Source organism: Rhamphochromis sp. 'chilingali' (assembly GCF_963969265.1).
Source record: "Rhamphochromis sp. 'chilingali' genome assembly, chromosome: 2".
NCBI classification, from domain to species: Eukaryota; Metazoa; Chordata; class Actinopteri; order Cichliformes; family Cichlidae; genus Rhamphochromis; species Rhamphochromis sp. 'chilingali'.
Window position 1 is genome coordinate 66,494,683 of NC_137930.1, and position 13,561 is coordinate 66,508,243.

Consider the following 13,561-nt stretch of genomic DNA (forward strand, 5'->3'; position numbering starts at 1 on the left):
GCAAATTAGCTGACGGGCTATACAAATGAGCTCCCAGCGTTCATATCTGCATAACGTCTCTTTGTTTTCAAATTTGCACGGGCTTCTTTCAGACCACCTGAAATCTGAGAAGGAACTGGCTGAGGAGAAGCAGATCCTGAATGAGATGTTGGAAGTGGTGGAGCAACGAGATGCCCTGGTTGCTCTCCTGGAGGAGCAGAGACTTCGAGAGAAGGAGGAAGACAAGGACCTGGAGGCTGTTATGCTCTCTAAAGGCTTTAACCTCAACTGGGCTTGATGTGAGGGGAATCATTTCAAGTTTTCGACTGCTCGTAGGCGGTCTCAGTCTCACGTGGGCGTCTTTGATGTGGATATATCTGCTGAACTTTGACACAGGCATTTGGCCTAAAACTGTCACACCTAGAGCAGCGAATGTGTGAAGAACCCCAACAACATAATATGTACACTACGGCTGCCTGTGATGTTGGAGCAGTCTGCAGCGTTTACATATCCCCTGCCCAAAGGCAGTACATGTTAATCACTTTGCAGTTATGCTTGCTGTCTCAGTCTGTGGGTGGAGACGTGGTGTGTATATTCACAACTTTAACATCTCAACCTTGAAAATTGTGGCGGGGGGTTAGGAGAGCGTTTAAAGACTTTGTTCTCCACTATTTAAAGGGAAGAATGAAGATTGGTCCTGCTGATGTACAGGAATTGTAAAAACAAAAATGGGAGGGGGTATAATCGAGTCCCATTTTCAGTAGATGAGGGTCCTCGGTCTTAGTGCTGCAGAGGTGTGTTTTAAATGTCAGAGCAAGGTCTCCTAGCTCGCTCTTTTCAGTCCGACTGTAGAACGGACTCTGCTGAAGCTGCCTTTTTTTCTCCCTAGTGACAAACTCACATCAGCATCCTTCAGAAACCACAAATGCATCATAAAACGCTCCGGGGTCGTTGTTGTTGTTTTCTTTCCTTTCCCCCTGCAGAGTCTGTCACCACTATGAATCCATTAAATATGTCCATGTTTATGTATTTATTACCATGTTTTGCTTTTAACAGTTAAAAAAAAATGGTTTTGTTTTAATTTTATTTGTATTCACAGGAGAGTGCCCAGAATCTCATTATCTCGCATATCTCTTTTGTATCTCGCATACATGCCGCTGCATGTCAGGAATTATGGCTTCAGGCACATAGAAGACTTGGATGCAAATATTTAAGCATTTCACATGAGTCGATGATGATGATGGGCCTCTCTGTGAGCTCTCATTGGCTGTGTATCACACTGACCGTTAACGTTTACAAGTATTTGTTCACATTTTGGTTCCTGCTTTGTTAAACAGTAGAAACAATCCTCGGGATAGACTGTATTAACAATGGGATGTTACTAACGACCTGATGTTACTGTTGTTAGTATGGGAGGACTTACTGTGGGGAAGAGAGAACACTACACAACTATATACTGCAGTGTTAATACTTTAGCTTTGAAAAAGATGCCTTTTCATTTCCATTCTATAAACTTAAGTTTTTTTTTTTGTTTAGATTTTTTTGAGGTATCCAATAATCACATCTGTGTGTTCCACTGGAGCTCTTTTTTTAAAACAACACTTTTCTACAGCAGGTCCCCAAACTACACATAAATGGGACCCTAAAGAACTGCACAAGCTACATTGAATGAGAATATTGGTTTGGTTTATCCGTTGGACATCCTTGGCGGACTAGTAGGCCTCTTTGCCAATTGTACAAATCCAGGTGGGCACTGTTTTACAGTGTAGAAATGTCAGAGGCTATATTTATGACTTGTTTGGAGCTGTGAATATTACACAATTTTATGGGCTGTTGTTTTAGATTGTGTGTTCCAAGGTTGACATGATTGTATTGATATTTATTAACCTGTGCAAATTGTATCATATGTAAAGAAAGTGAATCCTAATTTTTAAAACTACTCTGTCGACAAACGACTTGTAATGTAAATGCTTCATGTAGCTAAAATTCATAGGGGTGTTGGATGTATGCTGAAGACGGCAATAAACGATGCAGTTCTTTTACGTGTTTGTCCTCTAAAATCAAACTTTTTAATTGAATGTCTTATAGTTATGAGCAAGAGATTATTATTTTTAAACCTTTCATTCCACCTTAGCCAGCCTGAGATGTTACTGTGACTTTTTCTCTGCTTTCATTACAAGCCCAGGCTTAATAAAGGATTAGCGGAGGCTTTCTACCGAGAACACAAAGTACAGTAGCAGAAAGGAATTAATTCCTAAATGCAAATAGGCAGGCTATATAATGTGGTGGGACTGCATAGATTTAAAGAAGTAGTAGAATACTGTTCATATGGTATTATCTGTGCTTTTCCTGTATATTTTGAAACGCATTTAACTTCAATCTTAACTTCTACCTGCCTTTTAACTTGCCAAAGAAGCTGTAGCGGGCACTGTGATGGAACCCAGGCATCTTAAAATTACCTGATATTTTTTTGCTGCGCTTCCATGAAATTGGGGGACTTGCATGAGGGAGAATAAAGAGGGTGGGGGCTGAAATGTAATCTTCTCAGCAGAGGTGGGGAAAATAGATTTTTAGTGCCTTGGTGTCAGACATCAAAAACCCAGAATTGTACATTTAATACGTTTGATGCCCCCTGCCTGTTGAATGGTCCTGTCATCTGTGAAAAATTTAATTTCTCAAGCAAAAGCCAAGATAAATCCTACAACATTATTAAGACTCCCCGTCTGATAATTCTTGTAGCCACCGAGGATAGTTTCTCCTCCATAACCGATAACGACAGCAGGTTCTTTAAGTAAAGCAAACGGAATGTGGGGAAAATGTTTTTAACATTAAATAATCTTGTGGACTCGTAAATAGCAGGTCAGTTAACAAAATAAAGCGCATGCTTTCGGAAAACATTCTGACGTAGACTTTCTAAACGCTACTCGTGCACTTATTTTGAAAGAGTGTCAACGGAGGGACAAACTTCCGGCCCGTTTTTCTTTTTTTATTGACCGAGAAGTTGACCCACCAGCAGGTTTTTGTTTTTTTTTCCCGTGTAGGTGGAGAAGCTGAAGATTTCGAAATGATTTCCTCAAGCTTCAGGGACTGCCAGGTCAGTGACTCGGAGAGAGAAAGAAACTTTAAAGAAGGATGAAGAACAGAAAGCGACACTTTCTCTTTATTTGTTGCAATAACTAAGTGGCAGTAAGGATTGAGAAACATAGTTTGTATTATTGAGATATGTATATTTAAAGTGAAAAAAGGATAAAACTGTTAGTTTACAGAAAAATATTCATGCAGGGGCATAAAGCAGGCAAACCTCGATAAGTTACATGTCCACTGTTGATAAGTGTCCGGAACTTTTACAATAACAAGTAGATTTATTTAGGCTCTGGGTGACACTGAAATGAAATTGGCTGCCTTTACTCGATGAATCTTTAACCTCAGGTTGCTCAAGCCGACGAGACAACAGCATGTTTGTCATGCAAACGGCTTACACACTGAAACCCAGCATTAACGTCTGCACCATTATGTTCCCGTTTCTTGCAGGCATGGAGGGCGGAGGGGCTTACATTGTCCACCAGCAGTAATGAGGCTTGTAAAATGTATGACGCCATACTCACGCAGGTAGCCTACTTAACACCCGAAAACACCTGTTCCACATGCACACGCAGTTTGCACACCGTGGGTGTTTCAGGCTGTTTAAGATCTAAATTGTGTTTTAACCCCCCAGTACGTGAAGTGGAGGAACGATGACAGCTTGGGAGGAATTGAAGGATGCATTTCTGCTGTCCAGGCAGCTGACCCAAATTTTGGTAACTAAATGTGGGGTTAACTATGCTTCTGATGAATATGGAAATAAGGAAAACAACAAAATAAGACTAAAGAAACCCTGAGATGTCTGATTAGTTTATACGCTGCAAGGAAAAACAATTAAATGTGGCTACTACTCTTTAAATAAACATGTTAGAGGTCAGTCACTTCAGATTATTTCAGTGTTATGTGTAGCTGGGAGGCCTCAGTTGTCAGCTGTCAGTTTGAGCTCTGATCAAGCATTTAGTTGTTGTTCATGCAAATGACTCTACCCTCCTTTGTGCAAGTTCAACACTTATTGATTCTCCTCAGAACTTGCAAGCTGCTTTTTAGTTTAGCTGCTGTAAACACACACGTTGATTGAATTGATTGATCCTAATGTCTGGTTACATAAGAAAAACAATTTGAGGTCTTCCAAGTTTACCATTGCTGACAATAGACACCCTTTAAAATGCTGGCTGCTTGCACTTATTCGTATCAGGGGCATACAGTGGAGTTAAATAACTCTTATTCTTCATCTCATGCTGCAAATAAACAGAAATGGAACCAAGAAGCTCCTGTAATATTTTACTTAAGTCCAAAGGCAAAACTTTACAAGTGCATGTGATTCGTTCCCCATGAGAACTGCAGCTGCAGAAACCTCCAGAAAGAAAAGACAGCTGTTATTTGTTTTTCCTGTAGTTATGGGGCATGTGATAAGTACAGGCCTGGAGCTAGTGGCAACAACAAGCTCCACCAGGCTGGATGAGCGTCTGTCAAGTGCTGTGAGGAGGACGGTGGAACTTGCCAACAGCCAGGACATCACTTCCAGAGAGAGACTCCATGTCAAAGCCATGGAGCTCTTCTCACACGGGTAAGGTCCAGAGCCAGACCGCCACAGCAGGAGACGCAATCACAAAGCAGCCCGTGCTTCATTGGGTTGTGTTTGAGCCAAATTTATCTTTGAATGTTTTCCTGCTCAGAAGGCCTCAATAAACCCATGATGACGATATGAAACCTGTATCAGTCAGCAAACCCAATTCTCTAAATGTTCAAAGTGGTTGTGAATTCACAGGAAACTGATTGAAAAGCATAACAAATGTAAAATCAATCAAACAAAAACCTCAATAATTGACAGCACACAAACACTTATTTTTTAAAAGCATAAAATGTGGTTAGTTTTAGCGTCCCTTATCCAAGAGCCCTGCACACTGCAACAGTTTTTTTTTTTTTTTTTTTTTTATGTGCACAAAACTGGTTTTATCAAAATTATTTTAAGGGTTAATTATTTAACGCTATCAAAAACATTTCTGTTATAAATCTGTACAAAATCCTGATGTAATGACTTTAAAATGAAGTAACTTAATCATTCTCAGAGTTGTATGCTAAGAGAGACTCTTACATATTTAATCTTATCTGTCACTGGGGTCTGTAGTTGAAGTCTGAGTCGAAATGAGTTTCATTGAGCCAGAAGAAATAGGTTGAACTTGTGTTTTTTTATACATAACACAGAAGTACAAGTGTTTTTTTTATTTATTTTTTATCAGGTGATATTCATTCCCTAAGTTATTTGCCTGGCCTTACGTGATACACTCTCTTACTACAGATTGTCTGCCAAGCTCTTCTGTAAAATTTCAGTCACAGTCCAGCAAGTAATATTTGAATTTTATATTCATTGTCTTATTTCCCCGGGGTATAGTCAGCTATACTGTAATATCGAGGAGCCATTTTGGCTCTCAGCATTGTCTTTGCGATACTTTCCAAGTCCCTCTAATCTGCTCACAAAGCATATTGACATTTGTGATTCTCCAGGTACCGATCAACGTTCCCTGAACTCGCTCTTTTTTTTCTTTTTTAAACCGACACATTTGTCTTGCAGAAATTTTCCGAAAGCCTGTGAGGCATGGGAAGATATTCTGCTAGACCACCCAACTGATATGTTGGCCCTCAAGTTTGCACATGATGCTTATTTCTACATGGGAGCCCAAATGCAAATGAGGGACTCAGTGGCCAGGGTGCTTCCCCACTGGAAACCACACATGCCTTTGTCCAGGTACAAAAGACGGCTTAATGTCACCAGAGATTTTTTTTGTTTGTCAATCTAAACATTGATGCCATGCATTGGGACAGTATGGATGCATACCTGCAAAACATACAGCATGTAAGCTAATGAGGCTTGTTTACAGTAAGTAGTTGTGCAGTGCTTAGTATTTTTGTTTAAAGTGTGCATGTATGCTTTCAAACTGTTAGGATGTTCTTTCACTCTGCCAGAGTAGCTTTGCATGATTCAAAGTTTGAAATAATATAAATATTTCCAGTATGCTGTGCATTGGTGCAGCTCGTTTGTAAATTCACTGTCTGAAATGAGCCATATTAGATCTTCTTTTTTTTTTAAAATTTATTTGTTTACTTTGTTTTTGTGTGTACGTACGTGTGCACATACCTGCTCTCAGCTACCTGAATGGACTATATTCCTTTGGTCTCCTGGAAACTCGTTTCTATGACCAGGCTGAGAAAGTAGCCATGGAGGTGAGATTTTCTTCTCTGCTGTTATTCAAGCTGTTGCCATTATTGTAGCAGGGGGTTTTGGACTCTCGGTCCCTTTTCTGATTTCGTTAGTTCAACTCTGCAAGTAATTTGCTGTCAAAGACCTACAGGAATAAACAGCAGACCCTTCAAAACTCAGCGTGTAATGCATACAAAGTATGATATGAGGGTCGCTGAAAAGATTGGGGAGCATCATGTTGAGTGTTTAGAATGCAGTTATTTTGGATTGGTCATTTTAGATCTAGTTACTTATCAACACGTTCATCGCTTCTTCTTGCTTCAAAACGGCAAACTCTCTTGTGAAGGGGCTCGCTCTAACTCCCGACGATGCTTGGTCAGTCCACTCTGTAGCCCATGTTTGTGAGATGAAGGCAGAGTTGGACAAAGGCTTGAAGTTCATGGAAAGTAGAGAGAAAGACTGGGAGGTACGATGACTTTGTTCTTTTCTGTTTTTGATTAATCACATACAAGTAATCTGTTCCATAGACGACTGAATTATATTACATATCCAAATAGCCCCGGGAAAAGTATTTGAACTCTGTAATGTTTAATTCCAGGTAACTGACATGCTGGCCAGTCATAACTATTGGCACTGGGCTCTATTTTTCATCGAGAAGGTAAAGATGATAATGGGTTTTTCAGCCAAGCGGAAAGCTGGCAGTCACAGTGTTTGTGGAGAATGTATTTATGATATTGTCTCCCATAGGTAATTTGAAGCCTGGGGTTGATTATATTGTAAGATTAATTTGTTTGCATTTGGGCAACTCAATTTATCCACGTTGCCTATTTCTCAGTGCTCAAGTTATTCAAATTTGTCTTCCTCACCTCCTCCACAGAGGCAACACGAAGCTGCTCTGCAAATATACGACACTCAGGTTGGTTTCTGTTGAAAGTTTGCATCTAAACTTTAATACTATAGCTGTCTGAGTACATACTCTTAGTAATTTCCAGAGTCACGCATACGCCACTGCACAACACTGCACAAGAGACGCAGACTAATGCAGTTTGATGTGCTCGTTGTGAGTCAAGAAGGTAAGCGTGAACAAAAATGAAAGTCAAATCCATATTCATATGTCAGAGCCAAGGAACCACCCACACTCATTTCAGTGTCAACAGCCAAAGCGGATTATATTTCGTGATACTCCAAAAATAAGAGAGACAATTTGAAAGTACATCTCTTTGATGTCCTGCACCTTTAGAATAATACTTCTCAGCTAAAAGTTTGAACGCAAAAGAAATTCTGAAATTCACATCAGCAAAGTTCAGCATCTCGTTTTTTTCTTTTCTTTACTTAATTTCTCTGAACTGTACACAACGTGGTCAGACGTTGTGTACAGTCATCATGGACACGAATGTCATGGTAATTCTTGGCTGACTTTCTTTGAAGTGTTAGGTGGATACACCTTTAAATATTTAAAAACAAGAATTTGGCTTAAAAGTTGGATTTTAGTTTAGATTTTTTTCTAATCCATCAAAGGTCAGAATCATACGTACAGGCTCAAATATTTAAATACACTCACTTAAGAGGTGTTTGCAGAACTGCGCACAATGCAGCCCCCCCCCCCCCCCCCTTTTATTTATGTATTTATTTTATTCTATTTTTGTTTGTTTTGTTTTCTTTGGTGGGTTTTGTTTTTTGTTTTTTTCTGTTCGTTTGTTTTTGTTTTTTTTGCCTTGTTCACGTGATAGTACTTTTTTTTTGTATGTGCCCATAGATTACACATTTTCCTGCATCCAACTGGTTTGCCACTGGCGTAACCAGTTTCACAATGGCAGTGTTTGTAATCACAATTCGAGTTATATTTTTCTGTACTTTTGTCATATTGGAAAATTATAAATAAAGTTGTCAAAAAAAAATACACTCAAGTCTATTAATAAGGGGTACTGAAGGTCATACATTGTCTGGTAATTTGACAAGGTGAAGACCTGTTAACTTACAGCATACAAATTATTTGCTCGACATCACGCGCTGAATCGATCAATGCTCAGAGCAATGGGAAAGTCCAAGGAACTTGTGTAGATTCACACAAGTTGGAAAGGTCTCTCTGAGCCATTTCTAAACAACTGGAAATTCTAAGATCATCAAACTTCAAAACTATTGTACATAAGTAAAAGTTATTCAGGTATGTCACAGCTTTGCTAAGGTCTAGAAGAAGACTCAAACTATCAAAAATCCTGCCATGAACAGGAAGCTGCTGGAACACCAGGCTGAGCGTTCACAGTGAAGCATCGCTATGAACCGAGAAACAAAGCCCCTGCTGCAAAGTTCAAGCACAACTGAACTGAACCCACAGAGACAAGCCTTGTGGAGAAAAGTTTTATGGTCAGACAAGACAAAGATTGAGCTGTTCGACCAAAATGACGAGGAAAGTTTGGAGAAGTAAAGGTTAGAATAGGCTACCAGCTGTCAGTCAAGGTGGGGGTAGCATCAAGCTCTGGGGCTGTTTTCCTGCAGTTCATACTAAAGGACTACCTCCAACTTCTTCTTTACCTCAAGTCAACAGCTAGACAGCTGAAACTTGGATACACAATTGGGTCAGTGATCCTAAACACACTTTGAAACTGGTTTATTAAGTGACATTTAACCAAATATTAGTTATATACTGTATATGTATGTATGTGGCCCAGTTCTTGTTTTTTATAGTCCTTAAAGATGTATGCTCTACAATTAGTTAAACCCTGGAAAAAGAACAAAGAGCAAAATGACCATGACATTCATGCCCATGACGAGTGCATGTAAACGTCTGTATGTCCTTTGGTGATTAGAATGAATAGTGATGACAGTGTGTTGTGTTCAACTAAGGTTTTCAGGCGTTGCAAGGCCTCGGGAGCCATGTTGGACATTGTAGATGGCTGCTCATTACTTTACAGATTGGAAATGGACGGTAAGATATAGAACAAACTGCATGCTAAAAATACATCTCAGACACTCATCACACTCTGATTAAAATTCAGGAGTAATGCATTTTTTTTTTTTGTGCTCATAGAATATGTTTAAAATGATGCCAGCTGGCAAAATGCTGCAACATTTCCTAATGTGTTACTAATGGGCTGATGGGCAACTGGAACAAATAATTTAAGATAATTTAAGACAGTATGGTGTTGAGTGAAACTGCTAATGAGGTGAGATAATCTCAGTTGCCATCCTTCATTAATTTGAACCTCAAAAGTGCTTTGTTGGAAATTAAGGTAATTAACAGAACCTCTGACCACATTTTCTTCCTGCTCTGTTTTACAGCTGACTATGCAGCCTTCAAGCTGTATTAGCGTGTTTGTGTTTCTGCATGTTTCAGGACTGTGTGTGAAGGAGCGTTGGCAGGAGCTGCTCCAAGTAACTCGGCCTCACACTGACGATCACGTGACCTTGTTTAATGACCTTCACTTCCTTATGGTGTCGCTGGGAGCTAAAGAGACTGGGACTAGTCGGCGTCTGCTGGAGGGCCTTCAGGAATTGGCGAAGTAAGTTTCGTGCCATTTCTTCTCTTCACTGCACACCTCAACACTCTGTCAGGCTTACATAAGAACAACACAAGCCTTATGTAAAATGGAGACAAGACTGAGCGTAGGATGTGAGATAGAGTGTGAATACAGTCAGAGAGAGGGGCTTCCCTCTGCAGCAGATGCCTCTGAGGTTATAATGGCCTGTGCTCTTCGTTTCGTCGAGCATACAAACCACAGAACAGCTCACATTTAAAACCAGTCCTTAAAGCTGTCGTGCTTTCACTATTACTTAAGACGTGTTGGATTTCTTTGAAAGTGAGTTAAGTAAGAAAATGTAATTTTCTCCTCATCGCAGCTTTACTTTGAGTGTATTAGACGAGCTGCATGCATGTTCAAACGCAGCATGCATCAATTACATCTAGCATATTACTTTTTATTACCTGGGTCTTTGGAGGATTGCATAGTTTAAACTAATCCATATTTTTCCATATGGTAATTATACAGTCAGAGGCAGTCACTCAGAGTATTTGCTAATCTGAGAAAGCTTAAGGACAGTGAAGTGAATCCTTCTCAGAGGTCTTTGCAGCTTTCCCTCTAGATTGACTGCTGTAGGGAGGAGACTGGGCCGCAGAAGTTTGGATAAGTGCAACAGCAGCACTTTTTTTTTTCCAAAGACAAACCTAAGAGAGTCATTCTCTGAAGTCATTGCAGATGGACTCACACTTCTTGAAGCTTTTAATGCACTTACAGTGACAAAACAAGTGTTTAAATTCACATAATATTAGATGCACTTCACTGAGCTCGCTTCTGTTCAGTTCGTCTCCATTTGTGTGAGGAGGGCAGACTTAGACACCAATATGCTATCACACATGGAGAGCCTGCCACAAGGGAAACTACCACAAAAGATAAAGGAGAGGGAAATATTCCTGTGTCTTTACAAGTCAGCAAAAAATGTAGAAATAAACTAACTAGCCACAGAGTGTCTTTTTCCAGAATGTGTTCTTTATGTTTGCTTTCATTTTCTTTTTGCAAGACAAACCAGATCCCTGGATTTCTACTCTCACAAAATATTTAATGCTGATGCCTTCTTTGAGATGCAGCATTAACAGTTTTTAACTTGTTACTCTGTATCTTTGGCTCCTTTTTATAAGAAAAGTTGTTTCCTTTTTTTAAAACCGTGTTTTTCTTGCACAGGGATCCAGGAGACAATCAGCAGCATCAGCTGGCCGGGACTATAGGGATACCAATGTGCCAGGCTATGCTGGAGTACAACCAGGGTAACTACGGTCAAACTGTGGAGCTACTATACCCTTTACGCTATCACATGGTAGACATAGGTGGCAGTGATGCACAGGTAAGTCTCAAAGAATTTATTAACTGTTAAAGAAAATCATTTCAAACTGCAGCTCTCCTAGTGAACTGCTGAAAATGTTTAAGCCTCGAGGCTTTACTATCTTTGGATATCATTGCTCATACTTTGTTTTCTTGAGCAAAAGTGAAATCCTTGATGCTGTAAAAACAGGTCAGAGGTTAGGAGTGTTGTGCAGAAAAGCTGCAGTCTTTCTATCTATGAACATACCAGACCGTGTGAACATGTGGAGTGCAGTGCACCAGTGTATGAATAATGAACTCTTTTATGTTATTTTTGTTCTGAGAACCGTTCTCTAAGGCGTCACAGTTTACATAAAATGTAACACAATCTAACACAAAATGCAGAATGTCCTTTTACAACTGAAAGAGGTTTGTGTCTAATAATGTGTTTGTGTATTGTTGTTTTCAGAGGGATCTGTTTAATCAGCTGCTTATTCATGCTGCGATGAAATCGGAGAATAAGCACCACCAGAAGCTGGGAAGGTAAGGAGCAGCAGGGATTTCAGGCTTCATGCTTTGGGGTGTTTTCCCCCCAGTATCAGTGTGTTTTTGCATGGGAATATGCCGGAAGATTGTGCGAGGGGAAATAAAACCCCATCTTTCATTCACTGAAACACTGAAATTCCAACATAGTTTTGTTGCGATTGCTGTCCACTCCGATTTTCTTTAACTGCTTTCCATCTGCATACAGAGCACGAGCTGCTTTCATGCTCCTATTATGTAACTGACATCCATGTCTGTACAGCATGTTATACTTTCATTATTGATCAGCTTAGCCTCTCAGCCTGCAGTCTCTTTGAATCTGTGTTCATGTCTTTGCACTGTCTTGTGCTGAATTTCCCCAGATGTCTTCTGGCAGAGCGCGATGCCGTGAGGCCAAACTCTCCTCTGACCCATCGTCTGATGCAGAAAGCTCTTGCACTTCAGGACTAGAGGTGCACAAACCAGTTCCCATATAAAAAAACAACCATTGTGGGTTTAAAAGATTTAACTATCAAGAGCTTGGAGTGTTAAGAGAGTGGAAACCTTTCATGCAAATCTCATTGTAGTTCGCATTGAAGTTCTTTCTTACTATAGACTCCAAGTATTCAATAATTAATACACAGCTGTAAGCTAGTTTGACATGAAAAAATATGTAAAATTGAATTATTCAAATTTCTGCAATAACTTATGTGCAATTTTTTTTTTTTTTTATTCATTCCAAAAATTGTTAATTTTATTCCCCAAATAATTGTATTTCCATTTTTCTAATGAAAGCTTTTATTACATTACATGACAGTGGTGGCGCTGTGCACTCTGAAGCTAGACTGAAAACAATGTTATTTTAAATGAGCCTTCTCTCACTTTCTATATTTAAACAAATAAACATTTGCTTTTATAAATATTCTATATTGATTGTTTAGCTTATCAGAGCTTCAAATGATGATTAATATTACTGCCACTGGATCTTGACTTGTGATGCTCAGCAATAAACAACCCCCCCCCCCCCCCCCCCCGCCCCCCCAACCCTGTTTAGCTGGTTTAATGCTGTTGTACGTTTTATAAACCGTCTTAAGTCCTTTCATTTATTTAGTTACTGTACAGCTTGGTATGATTTTGAAATTGCTTTTACATTGTTGTAAAAAGATTTCCACTGGGCTAAATTGAGTAGCAGCTGTTGAGCTGGTGCTACAAGGCTGAACCCCGACTGAAAGGTGGGAATGTGGTGGTAATGCTGCTGAAATACATAAAAATGTGAGATTTAAAGAAAGAGAAAAATGTTTTGTTGGGGGAAAATAGCATTTTGAAATTTCAAATACCTAAAATGTTATATTGAAATTGATGTAACATTTTAAAATGAGCTTCCTTTGATTAAAAAAAATCAAAAATGTAACATTTATTTCTTTGATTAGAGTTTAAAAATAACTGATTTAATACTGAACACTTTGATCTATATCTATGTATGTAACATCAGCAATAGGCTGACAATGTCTATGATAAATGGTGTTGAAGAAATAATATACAAAAACCAATCTTTGGACTTTGAGCGAAATAAATTCGTCACAGTTGTGACTTATGAAGCACTTGAAGTGTGTGGTGGTGCGCTATAAAAACAGCTACGAGGACAATGCTTTACCCACATTCTGCTCTCTGTCTCTCATGGACAGCTGAAGGTCTGTATCTGTTTGACCAACACAGGGTTGCAGAACAGATGGCCCACAGTGGCGAGTACGTACACTGCATATTGGCTGCATTCGCACAAAATCCAGTGTGACACCTTCTTGCCTGGTTGTGTGGAGGTGTGGCTACGCCTACCTTGACTTTAGGATCAGAAATTGTTTGATTTACTACTTCACTCTCTTTCTTTCCCGTTAGCTGAGTGAGGGAGGCGAGCAGTGTGTGAATGTTGTGTTTCCAGACCTTTAAAAAACGACACATAATGACTTGCTTTATGTGAGCTGATGTTCAG

General features: G+C 39.5%; 2 protein-coding genes across 34 annotated transcripts in view; both read left to right on the plus strand.

Annotated features, from left to right (window-relative positions):
* mical3a (microtubule associated monooxygenase, calponin and LIM domain containing 3a) overlaps positions 1 to 2,021 on the plus strand; it is a 78,670-nt gene extending 76,649 nt beyond the window's left edge. For all 33 annotated transcript variants that reach the window (XM_080869692.1, XM_080869703.1, XM_080869714.1 and 30 more), the window contains one exon: positions 93 to 2,021. In XM_080869692.1, the coding sequence (XP_080725818.1) occupies positions 93 to 277 (185 nt within the window). In that variant the 3' untranslated portion in view covers positions 278 to 2,021. The remainder of the gene's footprint in view (positions 1 to 92) is intronic.
* A 963-nt stretch (positions 2,022 to 2,984) lies between these two features.
* Positions 2,985 to 13,191, plus strand: ttc38 (tetratricopeptide repeat domain 38). Its single transcript, XM_080864796.1, has 14 exons — positions 2,985 to 3,073; positions 3,511 to 3,588; positions 3,695 to 3,776; positions 4,456 to 4,627; positions 5,633 to 5,806; positions 6,207 to 6,282; positions 6,606 to 6,725; positions 6,858 to 6,917; positions 7,137 to 7,175; positions 9,104 to 9,185; positions 9,594 to 9,759; positions 10,936 to 11,095; positions 11,522 to 11,595; positions 11,958 to 13,191. Exons 1-14 carry the CDS (start codon positions 3,044 to 3,046, stop codon positions 12,043 to 12,045), a joined length of 1,401 nt encoding a protein of 466 aa, XP_080720922.1. The 5' UTR covers positions 2,985 to 3,043; the 3' UTR covers positions 12,046 to 13,191.
* The last annotated feature ends 370 nt before the right edge of the window (positions 13,192 to 13,561 follow it).